Raw genomic sequence first — 23146 nt, 5'->3', positions numbered from 1 at the left:
AATAATCAAATCAAATTTTTAATTAAATTTAATCAGATCAATTTATTCTATTTAATCCTATTTTTACTCCTCCTTATTCCCTCTCCTATTTTATGTCTGTCTTTTTTTAAATTTCTTAATATTTCAATAATTTTAAAATTTTAATATAAAATGACTTGATCCAATTAGCCTAATCCGTAACGGGCACGACCGGCCCACCCATGACCCGGAAGTAATACTTCCTGCTAAGCTCAATTTAGCACGTGACACATGAATAGACCGATCTGGCTCAACGTGACTCGGACCCGGTCGGGCCGCTATGACAACCCTATAAATAGGGCACCGTCGCATACTTGTGCCAAGCGGCACGGCAGCACAGCACAAATCATGCGGGAGTTGGAGTCTCGATTCGTGCGCCCGATGCCCTTCGTTTCCAGGGTGCCCTCGCCCTCCGCCGCCGCCCTCCGCCGCTTCTGCGGCGACCTCGATCTTCACCTCCTCCTCTCCGGCCACACCCCCGACCTCCTCTCCCTCCGCCGCCACCACGCCCTCCTCGTCGCCTCCGGCCACTCCTCCAACCCCTTCTTCGCCGCCAAGATTGTCGCCCTCTACGCTTCCTTCCGCCGCCCCGACCTCGCCGACCGCGTCTTTGCCGCAGCCGCGCCTTCCAACCCCCGCGACACCTTCCTTTGGAACTCCGCCATCAAGGCCCATTTCGCGGCCGGCGACTTCCGCCTCGCGCTCTCCCTGTTCTGCGGCATGCGCTCTTCCGGTGCTCCCCCCAACGAGTTCACCATCCCCATGGTAGTCTCCGCTGCCGCTGAGCTCGCATGGCTCCGACTCGGGTCTTGCATCCACGGGACCGCCACAAAGTTCGGACTTTTGCCGGAGAATTCAGTAGGCGTGGGATCCTCTTTGGTCTACATGTACACCAAGTGCGGAGAGGTTGCTCCAGCCTTCCGGGTGTTCGACGAAATGACCGTGACGGATGTGGTTGCTTGGACGTCACTAATTGTTGGTTGCTTAAGGAACGGGGAGGCTGAGATGGCTTTGTTGTGCCTAAAGGAAATGCACCGAGTCAGTAGACTGCCCAATTCTCGAACTATGGAAGCAGGTTTGCAAGCTTGCGGAAGCTTGGCGGCCCTGAAGGAAGGGAAGTGCCTCCATGGATTGCTTCTGAAATTTGGAATGGAGCATTTGCATTCTGTGAACTCATCACTTCTCTCATTGTACTCCAAATGTGAATGTTTGGATGGGACTGCTCGTGTTTTTCAAGCAATGCCAGACAGGGATGTAATCTCATGGACTGCAATGATAGCCGTTCATATGCGAAAAGGTCAAATTCTTCAGTGCATGCACATGCTTTGTGAGATGCGAGATTCGGGAGTAGATGCTGATGGGGTTTTAATTAGCTGTATATTCTTGGGATTTGGCGATGCAGGTAAAATTTGTCAAGGCAAGGGATTTCATGGCATGGTGTTGAGGAGAAATTATGAACTGAGCATGTTAGTTATGAATGCTTTACTATCAATGTACTGCAAGTTAGGACTGTTCTATCTTGCAAGAAAGGTTTTTGATGCAATGGACAGGAGAGATGCAGAATCATGGAATTTAATGGTTATTGGTTATGGTAAGGCAGGACTGGACATTGAGTGCTTAGATCTTTTCAGACAGATGCAGTTTCAAGGATTCATTTCTCATCTAAACAGCTTTGTCTCAGTAATCTCCTCCTGTTCTCATTTAATGGCATTGCGGTTAGGCCGGTCCATCCATTGCCACACCATGAAAGTATCACTTGATGAATGCAAATCTATTTGTAACACATTGGTGGGAATGTATGGACAATGTCGAGCATTTCATCTTGCTCAGAGGATCTTTGAGAAGGCCAGTAAAGATGCTGTCACCTGGAATGCTTTAATAGCTTCGTATGCACATCATGGTTATTCGCATAATGCTTTGTCGCTCTTCTATCAGATGCTTCTAAGTGATGTGAAACCCAGTTTGACTACCTTGATCATTGTGGTATCTGCTTGCTCGTGTGTGGGGGCTCTGAACCTCGGAAAGTGGATACACAATTATGCAAAAGAAATGGAATTAGAGCATGATGTTTCTCTTAATACAGCACTGGTCGATATGTATGCTAAATGTGGGCAGCTTGAAATCTCAAGACGTCTCTTTGATTCTATGCCTGAAAGAGACATTGTTGCTTGGAATGCCATGCTTTCAGGATATGGGATCCATGGGCATGCAAAGGAAGCGATAATGTTGTTCGGAGAAATGGAGAAGATAGGTATCAGGCCTAACGAAACCACATTTCTTGCAATTCTGTCTGCTTGCAGTCATGCAGGATTTGTCAATGCGGGAAAAGAATTCTTTGATAAAATGAACATTTATTCTATTTCGCCTACGCTGAAGCACTATGCTTGTATGGTGGATCTGCTAGGTAGATCAGGTTATCTGTATGATGCTGAAGATATGGTACTTAAGATGCCAATTAAGCCAGATGGTGCAATTTGGGGAACCCTGCTAGGTGCTTGCAAAATTCATAACAACATAGCATTGGGAGAGCGGGTTGCAAAGAAAGCTTTGGATGCAGAACCCGAAAATGATGGTTATTACATTCTCATGTCCAATATGTATAGCGGCGATGGTAAATGGAAGGAGGTTGAAAGCTTGAGAGGTATGATGAACGATAACAGGATGAAGAAAACTGTGGGCTGGAGTGCTGTATAGCATGGGAATAGGAGTCAACATGAGAAAAGGATTCCTATTTACAGGATGATGGGCATAGCATTCCTTCCACTATTGACATAGGATTCAAAAGGTTCTTCGTCAAGTTGATAGGTTTGGCTATGCTGAAGAATCATAGTAGAGCTCTGATATGATTCTGATGTAGTTTTGCAAAGTAGTAAATCTGACAAGTTTGTCATGCTAAAGACACAGTGAGTCTCTCATTTTGGCCTTTTTTTGTGCTGAAACAAAAAGGCAAAAGCACCAGGAGATTTGCACATACTGATTCTACCATGACCTACCCCATTAGTTGATAGTTTTGAAACTATATGCTCGTCCTTATCAAGCAAGTGGGTGAAACCTACTCATTAGTTGATAGTTTCTCTATTTCTGCACACTTTGTGGGTTTAGAAACTCAGATTCTTACAAACAAATTTCCATTTCTTACTCAGTTTCTGCATTTCTGCTCATTCTGATCTTTTCTCTGTTTAGCAGCAGTATGAAATCTATACAAGCAGTGTTTCTGAACCAGCTGTTATTGCTAGATCTGATCTGAACAAGAAGTGATTATTGGCGTGCCGCGAAAGGACTTGCTGGCTGTTCAGGAACACCATTAAAAGCACCTGAAAGTTTCAGATTCCTCATACACAGAATAATATGTTGAGGAGTGTTGAATATGGTTATCATACTCTCTCTTGGAAGTGATAGTTTCAGTCAAAGGGTAATTGCTATCAGTTTCTATGAATACAATGAGTTGGTTTCATTATTCGAGTTTTGTTTCAGTATTGACAACATGATAGGCTACTGCTGTCGAAATGGAATTCATCTCAAGAATCACTGAATTGAATCGCTGAACAACTGCCAAATAGTCAATTTTGGTTTGTATCACCTCTCCTTCCACCATAATATTGTTAACATATGAAGTTATTTTCCCTCCTTTCCATCCCTGAATGTTAGGGATGGTGAAAAGAAAGCAAATTTTCCCCTTGGTTCTCTTCTGCTGAAGGTTCACATTAGAAATTCTTTTCAATTCCTTTGTTGTCTAACTACATATTCATATCATAAATGAAATATTTATTAGTCATCTAAGTACATATTTATATTATTTTAAATGTATCATTTTTTTAAATATGAAAATTTTCAATATATATATATATATACTAGCTAACTAGTAGTAAACATTGAGAATCCAACAAAGTGTAGACCATCTATCTCAAGATCAGAAGCAAGAGTTCCTTTGCCATATTTTGAAGTATCCCCACCTATTAGGAGTTCTTTTGCTTACCGTTAATTTGAGTTAGGCTAGTAGATTGATCTGTCCTATCAAACAATTTAAACAAATAGAATTGAAATTTTATCATTTGGATTCAAATGGATCGATCCACCTAAGTCTACAATCTGCATGAATCAACTAGTGATGAATTTGGATTAATCTGCGGATTAAAAAAAATTAATTTAAAATTAAAATAAAAAATTTAATAGACTAGTGAATTTGATCCATCTAAATTACAATTTAAATTTAAAAAATTTAATTTGATCAATTTAAATTTAAAATTTTAAAATTTTTTAATTTTTTAATAGATTTTTAGATTGATTCATCTAATCCATAATCTGTCTTGAAGCAATGGTGCAACGGTAGAACATCCGAGTTGTAACTCAGGGAAATTCGATTCCCAACTACGGCGTATTTGTAGAAATTTTCCTTCAAATGGGGAACGCAATCAAAGGATGCTGGGCATCTGGATTGGCCGTCGTATGCGCTTCCCGATTTACCCTGATGATCGGTGGGAAACTTCCGTGGGACCGAGCCGACCACTCTCAGAGATGTGGCTACTGAGATTATCATTTTTTTTTTGGATTGAAAATTTTTCAACTCATCAAATTAATAAGTTGGTCCATCTCATTTCTCGTCATATAATGAATTTATGATAGATTAACCTACTCCTATCATAGATTAATTCCTTTGACAGCTCTAGTAGATCATCAAAATGTAACAAAAGCATTATATGTTCTTTCGCGGATGGCTGTCCCTTTGGCAAAAGCCATCATTGCAATAGTAATGTTTTGAAAGCGGGCGAAAAGTGTTAGTAACTCAATTTCCCTTTTCCAAACGAGGGAATGGGAAGTGGATAGTTGGATGCGTATAGAACAGTAGGACAACCGCAAATGGACAAGAATAAATTGATAATCATAATGAAGTTGCTAGAACACAGTTCCTCATCCAACAAACAATGAAGATATCAGCAGAGGCTAAGAACATCTTACCTTCAGAATTCTGTCAAAGAACATCCACTGATATCGGTACATATGTTTTTGTAAGCCCCTACATCTCCATCAAAGCTACTTCCTCGCCGGCCGCCTCAGAACCGTTCATACTACCTGTGCTCGAGTTCTCTAACTCGTCGATTTCATCTTTACCATCCTCCTTTGCTCGAGAAGAAATGCCACTCTGAATGCCGAAACGCAGGGCAACCCTTTCAAGCAGCTCCTGACCATCTGAAGGAGATAGCAAGATGCTAAGATTTGTCTTGCCTTTCCAGCAAATTATAGCAATCGTTGTGGAATCTACCACTACTTCGTCACCTCTAGCTTCGTCACCTGGTTGCGATGATCGGATAAAATCGTATGATGCATAGCCGATCAGGTCAAAAAAATGCAAAACTGCAAGTAGATGATTGGTTTACCTTCGTCGAGACACAAGACACAGCAACCTGGCATCATCAAACTTGAAGCCTTCTCAGAAAAACTAGCATCCACGAAATCTGTAAATTTTACTGTCCTATTCTTTAGAAGAAGCTGGAAGTCAGCTAAAGGCGCATATAAGATCTGTCTTTTTATATATGGAAGAAGCAGAGGTAGTCCTTCTGACGATAACCGGAAAGAACAAGGATACGATTTGTCACTCGACTTTTGTCGTTCCTGTATTCAGGACAAGTCGGAAACTGATAAATTAGGTGTGACTACTACACAAACAACAAAATGACACTAGCATTTCTGATTAGCCAAATAGATGTAGTAAGTCCACTCCAAAAAATAGATATAGAATACGATACCGATGTCCATAATTTACATGAAACAACTATTTTATCTTTACTGTTGGCCTCTTTTTCAGGCTTTGCCATTTAGTAACCAAAATTATATTAGTAACCAAAAATAAATAACATAAAATGATAAGTATTACCAATTGGAATAATTTGAGTCATCCAGGAAATTTCATTAGGACCATATAAATGCATAAAGGATGAAAAAGAAATAGAAATCCAAGGTGAAATTGGTATGTTATAGGACAAGGAGTAATAAACATAATTATAAAATTCTTGAACATGGTAAACTGTTTGATATTTATATTTGCTTGTGAATGTATAATTTAGTATTTATGTTAATTATAATTTGAAGTTCGGTATATGTCTTATTAATCTTATACTTTCATATGAGAAATATTTTTTTTCTGGTTTAGGACATATTACATACATAATATCCCTTTTTGTGCTATATTTACTATTATTTAGGTTTCTTCCTCACTTTATGAATATAGGATATTAACCATAGGAGCAAAAGATCAACAACCTAGAATTTGTATCATAATCTGGTAAATATGATTAAGAAAGTGAGTCAAAAAATATTTCCTTTTGCTGCCCAATTATAATTTGAACTATGGCACAATGTGAGAATCCAAGCAAGAAATACTTAAGATTATTTTTGAAATCTACAAAAATAGAAGAAAATAAAATACAGCCTGTGTTTTTTCAGTAGCAAAGTATGCATCTTGCCTATTTAACTGCCATAATCCAACCTATAGTTAAGGTACTAATCATCTATTCCACAAATAATAAACATAAGAAATTATAAAGTCCCTTACTAATGAATTTCTATTTCACCACATAGCTTCCCTTTTTTCGCTACAAGAAACCTTTTCTTTAATGCTTGGAAAGATATGAAGAGTTACAGCAGTTGCCCCTCTTAGAATCAGGATTTTCATAGAGATAACACAAGGCTTCTGAACATGCAAATGATCACACAAAGTGAGGACAAGAATTGCTAGGAGAATGTAGTCTTGACCTGAGTAATTATCTCAAACCCAAAAAAGATAGAAGTGCAACAAAAATGGCAAACTACTCCTGAATGACATCCACGTGTATTATATAAAGCCTAAGGCCCTATATGGTTGGACTCTTTTAACCCAGTTTTAATTTTTCATTTTGTTGAAAATAAAAAATAGAAGTTTCTGAAAACCTATTTGGTAAGTTGATTTCAAATGAAATTCTAAACTATGAGAAGATAAAACAGCGAACCTTAGAAAACAGGAAACAGTTAGAAGTAGTTTCCTAAAATCCTAAAATCCCATATATATTTTTTAAGAAGTCAAATTAAGAATACTACAAACTTATGCAAATAGAACTACTACTACTACTGTTACTATTATTAGACAATATAATAATATTCCCATATCACATAATATAATATATTTTGTTATACATTAATATGTTAAATATAATATCATTAATAATCAACCAAATAATTCTGTTTATTCCTATGTCAATGGATAATTTAGTTTTACTAAACCAAACAAGTTTTCACAGTTTCAAATTCTTGAAAAGTGAAAGTTATTTTCTCTTTTCACATTCTTCATTCCACAGAAATGAAAAATCGATGAACTTTTGAGAATCCATCAGGTCCTAAGCAAGAAGCAGCATTCAAACGGCATTTGGTATGAGTTTGGAATTCATGAGTATAAGTTCATAGATCCACAAGTAAAATGCATAATGCAAGCATGTCAATAAATCATTTGCAATATTCTAACATTTACCATCTTAAATCTAAACAAAATAGGAAAAAAAAAAACAAAGAAACAATTTAAACCATAGTTTCAGTGTAAACTTTAACATGACATGAATCTTACTGTATAAAAGCATATGAAAAGATGAGCACTTACAAAAACTTTAAGACCGAGAGAAGTTATCTTGAGCCTTTCTCCAGATTGGATATTTAGCTGTAGAATATTATTAACTGACTTCGATATATAGTAAATTCTCTTGATATGATTAGGATCAGTATTCCGAGTCACAAGGTGACCATCTAGTGGAAATGAATCTGAGATACCATAGTATGATCGTATACTACTTATAATTGCATGATTTTGGAAGAATACAACAGGATCAACTCCTCTCCATTTGCCTTCAGTTTTCAACTTGCCCTTTACTGCCTTAGTTTCAGGTGGAAGACTCTCCTCTTCATTAGTTACTCTTGCCTCATTTAAGTTTGTGCCCGTGGTATGAATTGATACTGCATCATTGTCCAATACTGCTGATGATTTCTCAACTTTTGTATCCACATCAATAGTTGCTAAAGAAGCACTAATAATTAGCCCATCTTGAGAACTACTAGATAAGTCTATTTTGTCATTACATTCATCCACAAGATTTTCACCATCATCTGGTGAGGCATCTCCACTTACAGCTAATTGTCTTGCAGGCTTCGTTGGAGCCACTGAAATAAGAAACATCACTTTAGTAGGCATTCTTGATCAGTCTAAGCAATAACAAAAGACAGATCCGTAGTTACCCATTAATGGAGAAAGCTTCTCAAAAACAGCAATGAAAAAAGCTCCAGTATTTTGGTCATGAGGAAGTATTCTCATACAGTTTTCAAGGGGAAATTCAGAAACTTCTCTAAAATAGCTATGATATTTTTCTATGGATACACTTTCACCAGAAACTTCCTCTAGTTTATTTTCAATAGTGCAAGATCCAGTCAGCGGTGCATTGTCTAACAAATTCTCACACAATGTTTGGTGCTGTACACATACATTTTCTGAATGATTTACTCCCTTGTTAACATTTTCTGCAAATGAGTTACTTCCAAGAATCTCAGCATTCTCTTGACCATCATATTTAAGGATCTCATCGTGACTTTTTCCAGAAGGAAACATACTTGGTACAATCACACCCCTCCTGTACTGGGGTACATCTTTATGAGAAGCCAACCAAAGGCCTCTATCTTTTAACTGTAAATATAGATGATCATGGAAAAATGTTAGAAAACCAGTGCCAAATAGAAAACAACAAGGCATTGATGGATCACTTTAGCTTAGCGGAAAGAAACATAATAGTTCAATGAAGACTAAAAGAGATGTTTGGATCATGAATTATGAATAAAATAAAAGAAAGTTGAAAGAAAAACAAAACAAAACAAAATGCAATGACTGGATTAGAAGAAATGGTCATTTGATACAGATAGAAAAACTAGACCACATAATTTGCTAGGGAAAAAAGATTTTAAATAACTTCTTAATAAGCAGGAAATCCAGTTTGTACATTCAAATGTAGTGGTTCTGAATTTAATGCTAACATGAAATCTCCCTACTCAATTTGGCAAACTCTCTAATAAATAAAAAAAATCTCTATAATTTAGTTTCTTACTTTTGGTGTGTTCTGGTCAAACTTCACCATTGTTCAACTGACTCGAATTAAATTGAATTATCCAAGAAACATCTTAATTGCTACAATGTGATACTAACATAAATTGTTTGCTCCAAACTTTCAACAATTTTAGCGCCTTCACTCTTCAGTGCCTCTAAGGTTTTACTAGAAACTCAGCAAGTTAAATTTTTCCGGATCTTTTAAATTATCCTTTGTATAAAATTCCCTTATTGCTGAGAACAGTAAATTTAAAAACTGTCAAAACCTGTGTTGGATAAGAAAGTTCAAGGCTAACCTTCCATGTTTTAAAGCCAGGACGGCGGACCAACTCAGATAGTTCACCAGAGACATCAAGAAGCTTAATTGAATCACCACTTCTTCGAAGAACCTACAAGAATATGAGAAACACAATTCCACAGTGAGCAATTTTACTCAACGAAAGTAAAGCAAAATCAACATCAATAACTCATTCTGAAAGGTTTACCGAAAGCAAACAAATGAAGTATGAAAGAGTGAGACTGAATTATAAATACCCTAGATTGGATGTAATTCTAAATATTGATACTGAATTTTTAATGTTTGGCAATGAGTGACTTCCATAGTAACTACTAGATTGAAGAAATAATCATCTCACTATTGTAGATAAATATACATCAACAAGCATACACATCAAAGGCTACATGTACAAGTGTGGAAGGGTTAGAAAAAATAAAAGACAAGCATATAACTTAAATCTTATAGCAAATAACCTCTGCTACAACAGCCTCATTTTCAACTGGATTCATTGAGCAGGTAGAATAAACCATCCTTCCACCCACTTTAAGCAATGCTACACCTGCAATTGTAAAATAATAGAAATATAACTCAAAAGATTAAGATGACTAATCAACGGAAATCTGTAAAATAACATCCAGAAAAGAAACCCTTTAATACAAACAGCATAGTGAACAGATAACAAATCTCTTCATTAGAAGTTGCTGTTGAGCGTACAAAGTACATTCTCAATGGAAACAAAGTGGTTTAGCTTAAGGTATTGTCAATGAAAGCAATATTTGAGATATGCTAACAAAGAAATTAAAGAATACAAAAGCATATACACATGATTGCCATTTAGAGTATAGCTTACTCAAGAAAATCTTTCACTCGTTGCCACACCTCCCTTGTCACATTGCAATAATGTCAGATGTTGTGTTTGGCCCCTTCATTTACAATAACCCTTTTATGGATGGCAGTGGCATTCTTTAAGGTTTAAGTTCTTCTGTGTTGGTTCTTTAGTGGTCCTAATAATTGATTATTGTTGTATGGGTAAATGAGACCTCAGAATGATCGTTAGAATGTCGAGGAATGATCTATAGCACAGTGAAATACCACTGAGGTAGATTTTTTTCCCACGTTTCTTTGTAGTGGGTCGCTTGATGATGATTGGGTATCATAAATCATGATATTCTATCCTTGTAGTAGCTGTAACGGAATTTTAGCAGTCACATTAGACAATTGATCTGACCTAGGGATAGGATTAGAATTTGAGTAATGCTATTGTGTGTTGATTGGATTAAGTTTGTTGTTCCTGGGTGAAGGCTAGGTTGATGAAGTTGAGAGGGACAATTGGTTGTGGTGACATTAAATTAAGTTTGATGATATTATGACATTATATTAGTTAACTATTTTATTAGGAAGAGGCTGTGGTGGAAGTCAAACAATATTGGGATGATTTGTTAGACAGAGATGAATTGTTGATTATGGGACGTTATCCAAGATTGTAGAATCATAATAGTGTGTTGAAAATAATTTTTGAGGATAATTGTATTGACCATTTACACAATGGATAATAACAAAGTTGAATTGTGAGGACATTCAGAGAACCATAGATTGGAGTTAACTACGATAGTTGGTTGACTGATTGGATGGTATTATATTGATTGAGGATAGATCCTTTGAATTCAAAATTCATATCAATGATTGACGTTGAAATTGTCTCAATTGAGTATAAATTACGTGGTAATTATGAAGTTTGAGGTGACCTATGGATGCAGACTTATGTGACAACAACAGAGAGTGATCACTAATAGTTGTACAAGAAAGTTATCTTGGGATTGATCTCATCAAACTGGATCTAATGTAGAGCCCAGATTTACATTGTTCTATTTGTACGACTTATTATGTTGTCTTTGTACTCATACCTTCTTGTTTATAATATTAGAATTTTCAACCATTTGCATATCTGTGGAATCTTATGATATATGTTCATGCACTCATATAGCAGTAACATGTTATGTGTTTATTATGCTAGATTATTATGTGTAGTTATTTATATGGGTTATCATGCAGTACATATATGAAGTTTTACATGATTTGTGCTATATGTTGATGTTTTGTTCCACTTGGATGCAGTAATGTAGGCTTAATTGTTTCAATGTATAGGATGTGTAGCATAATGTATTCTTTTATTGTTGTTCATAATGGTATACATCTATATGCATATAGTTATAACTCATTTATTGCAAGAACATGATAACCAAAGGACATGACCTAACACTATAACATTGAATGATTTACTTGTGGACGATGACTCTATTGCATATGAAACCCTTAGTGAGTGATCACTCTATCACAAATAAGGCCTTTGGACTATAGGCTATTAGATCACTATACTTTTTAGTGATTATATTAATCATATTACATTGTTTATACTTTGGCCATGTTAGCAAATGTGACGCGTCGGATATGGTAGCTCAGCCTACCTCTAGTAGCGGTCCACATGTAGGAGCATACACAAGCACCAGTCTCTATTCTAAAATTAGAGAGAGAAGGGAGAACACATAGAGGAGATCCGACCCTGGAGTGCATAGCATAGTATCCTTCTTGCTGGCGCAACTACCTCTAAATGGTCATGTCGTGGCAAGCTCATGGGCACATGTTAAATGTGAGTTTCTTGTCCCACAGTCATGCTCTACATTGACATTGGGCCTTGTTAGGAATAGCATAAGGTCAGAGTCACACATGGCATGTGAACCAAAAAAACCTACAAAGTATTTTGTAATTTTTTATACAAAAATACTCTTTCATTTCCTAAATAATTCTAAAACATTTCAAAATCCTACTAAATTTATTTTAAAATTCTTGAAAGAAATTTAAAATATTACTTTAAAATGTCAAATTTAATTGCTTTTCATTTTAAAAAAAACATTTATTATTAGATTCGGGCCCACTTACAAATTAATTTTTACAATGACTAAATAAAAAATGAAATCTATAAAGTCGAACAATTTTTAGAAATCAAAATATTAACTTTACCATCAATGAATATATACATACAAATAGAGAATTACTTTATTTTTTCTATTTTTTAATAATGACAATTAAATACTAAAGAAACTAGAGTATTATGTCCATTATTTATTAACATATAAATGTTTCTAGTTTATTTATTTTCATTTTGTTGATAACAACTCAATAGTTAATATTTTATATTAGATTTTATCTAATCCTCCTATATCATTATTAAATAAGCGCTAGAAGCTGCTTTGTGAAACTATCTTTTCTAATGGACTATTCACCCTGTTAAAATAGCTTTGGCATGACATTGCATTGGGAAGATACTTTTTGGGAATGCACATACCAAGCATCTAATTTGCATTGGAAATGCACACTTAAACCAATCCTTAGTTGCATAAAAACAGTCAATTTTGCACCAACTTAGCATCAACAGTAAGTAATTGCTACTAATAAGGCTTTGCTTTACAGCAGCAGTACAAAAACATGCAACTATGCTTAACCACTTGGACACCATGAATCTCCTCACAGAAAACCAGAAAGTTATACAAACAATTGGCAGACAACTGATAATAAAATTAATCTAAATATTTTCTTCTTCAGTCAAATAATCATCTATCCTGATAGAAGGTTAAATACCGGTTTGTGCAAAATGTATATACTGAAATTCGCATGTAAATTGACATCAAAACAGAATCAGGAAGTTCTAGGCAACATACCAACAGCATGCTAAGAATTAAACAAGTATTATATCGATATGAAAGCTAAGAATTGAAATCTATGACAAGTTATCCAATAACAGTGCATTACTTAGTAGTACAACAAAGATAACGTATTTGAGAATCCAGTATGAAACAAGGTCATAATATTATTACCACGCATCGCAATCTCAACTTGAAGACGATGAAGGCCATTACCCATGCCTGCATTCCTGTATGTTATCATGTCTATGTAATCATGTCTGATAGGTCAACTGGAGAAAATTGAACACACTGAAGAACAAAATAATATCTGACCATTTCCTCCAGATGTCAGGAGCTTTCCTGAGAGTGCCATCACCACTACAAGGAACATCACACAAAATCCGATCAAACTGCAAACTACTTTTCACAAGTTCTTTTTCACCTTTTAAAGTTTCCTTGTAATCCTTCACACAAGGAAAAGTAGGGAAGTATTGTGCTTCATGGTTAGTTACTACTAAGTTGGCAGTACTCATCCGTTTTGTCTGATGGATAAGAAGATTGCATCTTTGAACATCAACATCATTTGCTATTACCTATATCATCATGCAAGAAGAATCATTAGAGAAGACTGTATCCTTAGATGTTACTGCATGCTTCCTGAGAATTATAGAAAAGAATGACAAATAATATAAAAATATTAAGAAAGGGCAAACAGATTGGAAACAACCAGCCCATTTGGTAGTAGTCCAGGTTCAATTGAGTGGTGTATCATTTCAAGCAACTGGAAAGTTTTAGATCCTGGTGCTGCACACACTGCCAAAAAAAAAAAAAAGGTTACCAAGAAAGCAACATAAAGCCAAATGAGAACTGCCATGTATTTTCAACATAAACTATGGTGCCACCATCAGCCAAATGACCTTATTTGATTGTCTCAAAAAATGATGAACCCTAATGTCTCCAAGATGACTATCGCTTCAGATACTAACAACAAACTGAAGGAAAATAGTCAACATAGTATGATGAAAATGTGGACTTAGTTTGAGATAAAATTAAATGATCATCACTGATGCTATAACTGGAAACAACCAGAATGTGAGCTTCACATTGGTATTAAAGATAATAGAATGGACTAACAACCTAGGTTCGTGATACCGAGCCATGCTAGTCGGCACGAGCGGAATTTACTATTTCACCCGCCAACCGACACTGGATGGAGCACGAGACTGCTGCGAGGTTACAGAGGCCTCGCCTAGACGCTAGTTATTTTGGTTTATTTGATGTTATGTTATTTTTCTTTTCTTCTTTGCCCTTTATTTTCATCTTTTTAGGTTTAGAGTTTAGGACTATTTTCATCTTTTTTAGGTTTAGGGTTTCCTCTTTCATATTTTTTTATTTTTTTACAATTAATTCCTTTCCCTCCAGTAATTTCTTTCCCTCTTTCATTTATTTCTTTTCCTTCTTCCGTTTACAAAATAAACAACATAGACTAAGGATTGTTATAGAAATGAGGGGGGAAAACCTAAATGAAGATGAATTATTAGGAAAAGTATCAATAACAAATAAATATTAATAAAAATATTTTTAATTACTATAATTTATATTTTTAAAAAGTACCAAAACCGTATCGGCACAGCACGATATGGTATCAAAACTATATTGTTTTGGTCATAATCTGAAATTTTGATATGACTCGAAATTTTAAACCTTGCTAAGAGATATAGGCACTTTGGGCTAAGGAAAACCAAACATTTGGAAAAGAGGAAAGCACTGTGGTGTTACCATCATCCTAATGTGCAATTTTGGATTTCACAGAACTGAGAAAACCTTAGACCTGCTGAAGGAAAAAAAATTGACTCCTTCATAGTAAGATGTCTAGAGACTTACTATGAGAATAAAATGAATCATCAATAATGCTATAAATTGAAAACAACGAGAACATTGAGCCTCGCATGGTGCAAAAGATGATAAAACGCACTAATGGAATTAAACACTATGCTGCAGCAAATCAAGTATTTGGAGTTCTAAGTAAGCCTTAAAGGGAGGAAGCATTATAGTTCTATCATTAACCAAATAAACATATTTGATGTTCACAGAAAATAAGAAAACCTTACAACACCATGACTACCTCTTTAGATACCAACTGTAGAAAAAAAGAAATGACTTCATAGTATGACGAAAATGTGGACATAGTTTAACCATATAATTGTCCCAACAATTTGGAGTCATATATGTGGGCTTAGTTTGAGAGAAAATAAAATTAATCATCAATCATGTTGTAAACTGAAAACAATTGAGAGCATTGTGCTTCGAAATTGGTATGAAATGAAATAAAATGGAGCAATGCAGTTAAACACTTTGTGCTGAGACAAATCAACTATTTGGAGTTCTCAGTGAACCTTAAACATAGTAAAATACAATAAAGGTAATATTATAAAATCCTAGAACTGTTCATCTAAGAATGCTGCTGAATTTACAAAATAAACTTCATATGTTCACAAGTATATAAATAAAAGAGAAAGTAACATACTGTCAAGTACATAGTGATCTGGATGAACATCTAAGAATAATGGAGGCACCTGTATAGATATTGTACTTTAAATTGTAGAGAGTAAAACATAGAAAATTTACTATAAGTAAACAAAGAAAAACAATTAACCACCATGCTAACAGCTTCCTGCCTTGTTATATTTCCAACTTCATTCTCCTGCTTTAAAAACTCATGGAATCTGGAAGAAATGAACAGGGTATATAATAATCAAGCATAAAGACATTGTAAAGGTACACTGATTATCATGTTTACTTATATATCTTCTCTTACCTATTAAGCAATAAATATTTTTAAGAAAAATATACTAAGTGATATTGTTGAATTAAAAATATCAGAGCAGTGTCATGCAAGGAGCATCTAACAATCACTCAAGGTATGCCAGGAATTATGTATAAACAACCTTACAAATGTCACCCAGTAATTGCTAATAAAAAAATCCACTAGCTAAAAGGTAGCATTGGTATAATGTTTTCCTTCAATCTTCATTGAGAAAGGGAATCAGTCAATACCAGATTTCTTTTCTAATAGAGGGCCTACAACTTTATCAAGGGAAAAAAGTATAATATATAAGAAATTTGCATTTACCATTTCTGGTTTAATGATACCTATATGACCTTCAGTGCTAACTGTGTTACTTCTTGGACCTTCTATTGCTACCGACTAATAAGTGATGCAAACAAGGAATAGACATTGACTAGAATTCTTTTTGAATTTTAATTAACATTATTAATTATTCTATTTAAGGATTGGGTTTTTTTATTTGGTGGTAGGATGTTTTAATTTGGTATTAGTTTTTATGTGTATCCATTGATTTGGTAAAAGTTATTAGGATTATTCTATTTCCCAATTAATGTTATGTGTATCTTCTGCAGACGACTTTCATGACATTATTATGCAGGGGTAGCCCTACAACACATGTTTTTTCATTAGTTGTAAAGACCAACCAAAAAGGATGGACACAAAATCAAAGCGCAAAATGAGATAAATAAGGTGCATGAATTTCTTACTCATTGGTCAGAGCATCCAAAGAAGAAATATAAAAAACAAAACAAAGATGCATTGCTAAGCAGAGTTGATGAAACAATTGTTTGTTAAGCTTAGAAATGACAACCTGATGATGACAACTTTCCTGGAGTTGATTTTCCTAGCAAAGAGTGATGCAAACTAACAACAGAAAGAGAATAGAATTTTAACATTTTAATTAATTTTAGTAATTGTTTTATATTATTATTGGTATCTTTTGATTTAGTAGCCTAGTCTTTGAATTTGGTAATAGTTTAATAGGTGTCTTTTGATTCAGTAAGATTTTGAGGGGATTATTATGTTTCTATTTCTTTTCTAGTTTATTATTTAAGTTTATGAAAGTATCATGTCTTTTTTTGGTTTTCAATTAATAAAATTCTCCTTTGATTAATATATGTGTGGGTTCTTTTTCTCTAAGAGAGATAGTTATCCCTTTAGTTAATCAATCATCTCAATTATTTTATCAATTTTGTCTCAATCTTCTTTATAACTTGAAGGTTTGTTTCATCATTGCCTCTCTAAGCATATAGAAATTGTTTGGCAATCAAGAGTCAAGACACTGTTATAATCGGACCCATACAGTAACCTTAGTTCATCTGGAATTTGTATTAATGCTTTAAGGTTAGGATAACCATTCATATGGCTAGATTCGTGACCAAAGAAAGTTTAGTAATCCAACTGAAGAGCCCAGTAACTCACTTTCAAGGCCACACCATAGAAAAATAACTATGGGTTTGTAAGTTAAATATTAAAACAATTCACCATCACATATAAGTGAACAAGAATAATTATCAGAGCTTCAGGGCACATACTCATAAAATTGGCTTTTGTCTGCTGGCCTATAACAGCATGTCATTAGCATGTGTGGTTGTATTTACCAAAAGAAACTCTTCTCTAATCTATTTTGTGCATTATATCCAACAGTTCTCATTGAGGAAAAAAATTTGAAACTTAGTGTGCATGTCCAAGCAATAAACAAAATTATACATAAAACTATCTATCATTAAGATAAAGATAAAATGTGCAAATAAATTTATAATATTTTTTATTCTTTTTTTCCAAAAAAGAGAGGAAAAAACTTTTGTCAGTGTAATGAGTATCAATTCACAAAATAACTTTAGGCTAGTACCTCTCAAGAGTTTGGCTTTTCCTAAGTTGCATTCTTGAAAAATTCAGATGCCAAGCAAGGTTGTCTGGATACCAAGGCAAAGATCTAATAGCTTCAACTTCACATTCATCATTGACCTATCAATCAAAGTTCATTATTAGTCAAAATGAAATAACAAAAGTGAAAATGATATACAACTCAAGCATTGAACTTTTAGAAAACATGGTGGGTACCTCATGTTTCAGAGATTTTATGAAGTCATTTTCCAGTTGCAACAGAATGTCCTTACAAAACTGGCCACTGCATCAAAATTCTAGTTTGCATCGTCTCAGAAGGTCATAACCTTAAAGCAATGAAGCTTAAAAAGGAACAAGAGAGACCAAGAACAAAAAAGGCACAGTTGCAGATAAACTATGAGGACATGCAAATTTATTTTAAAAACTACAGCATTTCTTTGAAATTAAATGATCATAAACAGAATTTTCGATAATTCAAATCAGAAACAAAGAAAGTATGTGAAATATGAATTGAATGAGCATCCTCAGACAATGGGGTGCAACATAAAATTAGCCATGTGGACAAAATACTTACGAATGATAAAGATGTGTGAATAAATGAATGAAGAAGTCTGAATCTGAAACTGAAGGAACCTTGAGTAGTTCTCTGCTAGAACAGCAATAGTGGGACTAAAACTAAATGTGCAATGCGAGATGGACGACGGGAGAGGAAGATATGACAGAGCAGCCTTAACATGCCCAAAAGTACACAGAGCATTTAGGTCAACCTCATCCACCAAAGCAGCCGCTCGACGTCGCTATTGACCTCTTTGAGAATCCAACATCCTAAAAAATAAGATGAATCGTCCACAAAAATAAGCTGCCATGGATCACCAAATTAGGTCAGCTACGTAAGCTGAGAAAAGGGCTGACAGGTTTTAGGCTGGGCTGAGTTAAAGTTGCTGCTATAGACGAGATTTTGGGAATCCAGAAGCGAGGAGGAAGATCAGGAGGAAGCTGTTGATCTAAAAGAAGACGTTGGTGATATTGTCCATGAATACATTCAAAGGTGTCACTGACTAGCGGGGATTTGTTCACCCTAAGCTTCTGTAAGGAATTAGCACAGTGACTCAGTGAAGTACTGCTGGAATTCAAGGAGTCGGCTCACCGCTGTTGTCGGCTAAACTGCCACTGTTGATGGAACCAATGTTCAAAATCTTGAGTCATGTCAGAATCTTGGTGTTTAACTGGAATAATATTGTTTCGGTAACGTACAGATGTTTTGATGCATGGTATTGGTGATGGATTTGAGATTGGAGGAGATGAAGTAAAGAAAGAAGACATTTTCTATGACGAGTGCCATCAAGTTTCAATAATTTATTAGAATGACACATTTTGACTGTTTCGCTCAACACTGTGCTAGATTTCAAACCATGAAAGGAACCAAAAAGTTGATGGCTTTTTTATCAAGATAATAGTTTAAATATTTTTTAATCCAAAATGCCCTGATAAATTGCATATGTTGCATGGAAATACCTTCTAAAACCTTCAAGACTAGCTAAGCCAAAAAAATCTGGTTGAAAAGTGATTCACAAATTAACCCAGCACCCCATATACATGAAGTCCTGAACACAGATAAGAAATAGATGTATATTGGTTTCAAGTTGAGTTTCATTTCATAGAAATAACTATTAGCATGGTTGGCAAAATCATCCAATTTCGATATGGATCAACTGATCAGAATCTGCCAAATCCAATATGATTTTTGCTGAAAAATTAGACGCCCGTATGTTATTCAGAAGTTTGTCAAAACAATAGTAGCCACATGAAAACATTGATCCATAATTGACTACCAATACAAGAAATTCAGATGAATCCATTGATTGGTCTCAAAACTATACTTGAGCCTTAGCATGTGATGTTGGCAACACAAAAGAGCTTGAAGTTAGACTTGGAGGCTCAACAGCAGCAACCAAAGGAGATGGAGATGATCAACTTCGATTTTGATAGAGTTCACGTGCTGTAAAGATTGACTAGCAACAAAGACGAACACAATTGGAAAGACATTATAAAGAAATACTTTTATCAGATTTAGTATTATCTATTATAAATAATATTGACAACAGTCTACTCTAGTTATTACTATATGTTAATTGTCTAATCTTATTTTAATAATAAAATATTATTAATTATAATTAGTCATTAGATATTGTTTATTAGTAATTGTTAACAATATAATATCACTTGTATAATATAAATATTATTAAATAATTTTCTATTAGATATTTGTTAAGGGTATACTCATTAGATAGTAAAATAATTAATTATCATTATGATAAAAATATAATATTAACAATCATGTAGCAAATATTAACAATATAATATTAATAAATATTATTAATAATTTTCTATTAGATAATATTTATGGGTATACAAATTAGATAGCATAAATACTTAATTAGTGTTATGATATATCATAGTTACATATTGTTATGCAATAACTACATGCCAAAAATTATCAGATTTATTAAGTACTATTATTATTCATTAACTATATACCTACACTATGACATAATAATGACTGTAATGTTTAGACAGCTTATTTTGTTGTTTTCATTTTTTTCCTGATTTCAAACCCTTAGGATAATCTCATTGATTGGGATTTCAGGGGCAATGGTGGATCTAATATGGCAGATACCAAATTTTTGGAAAGTAATACTGATTCAACAATGCCTATATTGACAACCATGGTTATTGGGAAATAAAAAATGGAAGACATCCAAATAAGATAAATCTACGATCGAGAGTGCCATTCTTCACTTTTTCAATATGACTAGTGAGAATATGGCTAGTGAGACGCAAAAAATCAACATTTCCAAAGTAGAGGTGACAAGTTGGAAAGATTAAGATGGAAATAGTTAATTTGAAATCAGCCATATCTAACATCACAGAAAAATAAAAACTAAGATGACATGTGATTAAAATAAAAGTTGAAAGTTGATGAAGTGTACTAGTCCTTCCATGAAAAATAAGAAGGCAAAGGAAGTCTTGCTCGTAGTTATTAAAGGCGCTCGCTTGGCTGCGCCTAGGCATAAGGCACAGCTAGGCGAGCCCCTTTCACATGTGCTACTTAAGCGTGCGTCATGTGAGAGGAGGAAGAAATCGGTCTTAAGGAAACTAATGAAGATTCGTTATACAAATTTGAAATATCTAGCAATCATGATGATGATATGATTGAGGAAGATGATGAAGATTTTGATGATTTAGATATTTGAAGTTTTTTTTAATTTGAATTATGTGCATAATGTATTTATTTGCTAGTGAATTTTATATTTACATTATTATTTAATAGTTTATGGATTATAATTTTGTTAGTGAAATATTTTAGCAGAAATTCTCTATATATGTTTGAATTGTAAAAATTTATATTCAAAACACCTTACTTCGGTAAGGCATGTGCCTCACCTTGCGCCATGCGCCTAAGGTCTCATAGCACCTATGCGCTTTTGGGTGTCTCACGCCTTAAATAACTATGGCCTTGTTTGGTTGGTACATAGATACAAAACCGACAAGCCAAACATGATAAGAACAAATATAACATGAGATATGAAAGTAATAGATAATAATGATCTTGATTGACAATCATTTTAAAACAACTTCAAAATGCAAGGAGTTTTTTGTTTTATTTGAGGAAGTAATTGTAGTCTGATATAAATGAAAAAAAAAAATAACATATTGAAGAACAAGCAACTGGTAGAAAGGGTTGAGGATTCATTGGTTTACCAAGTTTAGGATACCAATTCTGATAATACAAGTTTCTTGGAAATGCCACATGTAAACATATTGAAAATAGTAACAACAAGTAATCACCTTGAATTTATTCTAAATGCAGCTGGAAGTGGCTTTCTGAGCATAGAAATGAATTCTTCCCACTCATCCTCAGGCACAATATGTTGCTCCTATCAAAGGTTGAAACCATGACAATTTAGGAAGCATGGGATATAGGTAACACCAAGTTCTACTTAAACTTTACCATCTTTGTTCTAAAGAATAAACACCCAACATAAAAATTTAAAAAAAAAGGATACAAAGTTTCATTGTTTCATATTCACCCAGTTCATGATAACACCCATGGAGATAGGATTATCTTATACCACTAGCACACAGCAAATATCAATGATGTACCAGGTACTTGTGACATGCAATGCCTTTTTTATCCTTTTGAATGTTAAGAACTATACAATTGTCCTGTCATCAACATGATGAAACTAAGTCAAGTATGCACAGTTGAGATTTGATGAACATGAGGTGAGGGAAATTGTGCATATTTACAGAATGAACTTTGTCCTCTACTGTGAGATTCTATACTTTGGCCGGGTAATATAGTTGGAGCAAGCAGAGAGCCAAGCAACAATAAGAAATACAAACTCTTTCATATTCACTCAGTTCATAATAGCACTCATGGAGACAGGATTATCGCATACCACTGGCACACAGCAAATATAAGTGATGTACCAGCTACTAAGTATAGCCACTTAAATTCTCACAGGATCACGACGTGCAAAACCCTTTTAATCCTTTCTGAATGGTAAGCGCTACACAATTACCTTGTCATCAAGATGATGAAACTAAGTCAAATATACACGAGATTTGATGAACATGAAGCTGAGAGAAATCGTGCGTTTACAGAATGAGTTTGTCCAATACTATGAAATAGTTGGAGCAAGCAGAGAGAAAGGAAAAGGTTCAAACACCATATTGGAAGTGACATAAAGCAGAGATACACATTTATGAAAAGTCTGTTTTTTTCAATTTGTCAAATACAAAACATTCTTTTCCGACAGTGCACGGATCCATTAGAAATCGCCCGTGGGTACAGCAAGCAGTAAAACTTCTTCATCAAGCAAGATGAAAACACACGAGATCGGAAGGATCTCGGCATACGAGTGTGTGTTGAGAGTAGACCTTGTAGTACTCGTCGAAGTTGGCGTTCTGGGTAGCGAAAGGCTGCCACGTGGGGTTGGGCTGGTCGGCGGCCGAGGGGTCATCGGGGCGGGCCTCCTTGTTGCCGTACTTCCAGACGTTCTCCCGGCCCTGCTTGAAGTGCCGCCGCTGCGTGCGGCCGCGCTTCCGCCCGCCGCCCATCTCCGCCGCGCCGCGACTCGCGAGGGTGGATTTTGCCGAGGCGAAAGCCACTCGGAGTCGGTTCGTGCTTCGCATTTGTCAGTTCGCCTTTTAAACCGCTTCGCATTTTATCGGCGGTTCGCTTTGAGACCGCGGTCCAATTTGACTTGAACCGGGCCGCTGGGGACTAGGGTTTACTACCGGTTCGCGAATTGGAGGCGTGCGCTGGACCCACTAAGTCCACAATAATTACTTTTCTAATA

The 23146-nt window shown here is 35.2% G+C and overlaps 2 protein-coding genes across 2 annotated transcripts; one reads left to right on the top strand and one right to left on the bottom strand.

The window, feature by feature from the left end:
- The first annotated feature begins 249 nt into the window (after positions 1-249).
- On the top strand, positions 250-3707 carry LOC141843951 (pentatricopeptide repeat-containing protein At4g39952, mitochondrial). Its single transcript, XM_074731961.1, has one exon. It carries the CDS (start codon positions 250-252, stop codon positions 2710-2712), a length of 2463 nt encoding a protein of 820 aa, XP_074588062.1. The 3' UTR covers positions 2713-3707.
- Positions 3708-4878: 1171 nt separating this feature from the next.
- On the bottom strand, positions 4879-22937 carry LOC141844544 (uncharacterized). The gene is made up of 15 exons (XM_074732580.1): positions 22725-22937; positions 21630-21718; positions 17997-18063; positions 17785-17900; positions 15744-15810; positions 15612-15660; positions 13812-13897; positions 13418-13677; positions 13277-13332; positions 9878-9963; positions 9424-9516; positions 8272-8713; positions 7643-8196; positions 5394-5628; positions 4879-5307 (listed from the first exon to the last, which is right to left on the bottom strand). Exons 1-15 carry the CDS (start codon positions 22902-22904, stop codon positions 5033-5035), a joined length of 2655 nt encoding a protein of 884 aa, XP_074588681.1. The 5' UTR covers positions 22905-22937; the 3' UTR covers positions 4879-5032.
- Between the last annotated feature and the right edge of the window lie 209 nt (positions 22938-23146).

This window comes from Curcuma longa, chromosome 13 (genome assembly GCF_044706935.1).
Source record: "Curcuma longa cultivar G26 ecotype Majalengka, Jawa Barat chromosome 13, ITB_CL_G26_1.1, whole genome shotgun sequence".
In the NCBI taxonomy this organism is placed as follows: domain Eukaryota; kingdom Viridiplantae; phylum Streptophyta; class Magnoliopsida; order Zingiberales; family Zingiberaceae; genus Curcuma; species Curcuma longa.
The sequence above is the reverse complement of the archived record's forward strand: the minus strand, read 5'-3'. Positions and strand labels throughout refer to the sequence as shown.

Coding starts and splice junctions, on each gene's coding strand:
- LOC141843951 (XM_074731961.1), top strand. CDS start 250: ATGAATAGACCGATCTGGCTCAACGTGACTCGGACCCGGTCGGGCCGC.
- LOC141844544 (XM_074732580.1), bottom strand. CDS start 22,904: ATGGGCGGCGGGCGGAAGCGCGGCCGCACGCAGCGGCGGCACTTCAAG. Junction 13,333..13,417: donor CCTGACATCTGGAGGAAATG/GTCAGATATTAT, acceptor GATAACATACAG/GAATGCAGGCATGGGTAATG. Junction 9,517..9,877: donor ATGAGGCTGTTGTAGCAGAG/GTTATTTGCTAT, acceptor ATATTCTTGTAG/GTTCTTCGAAGAAGTGGTGA.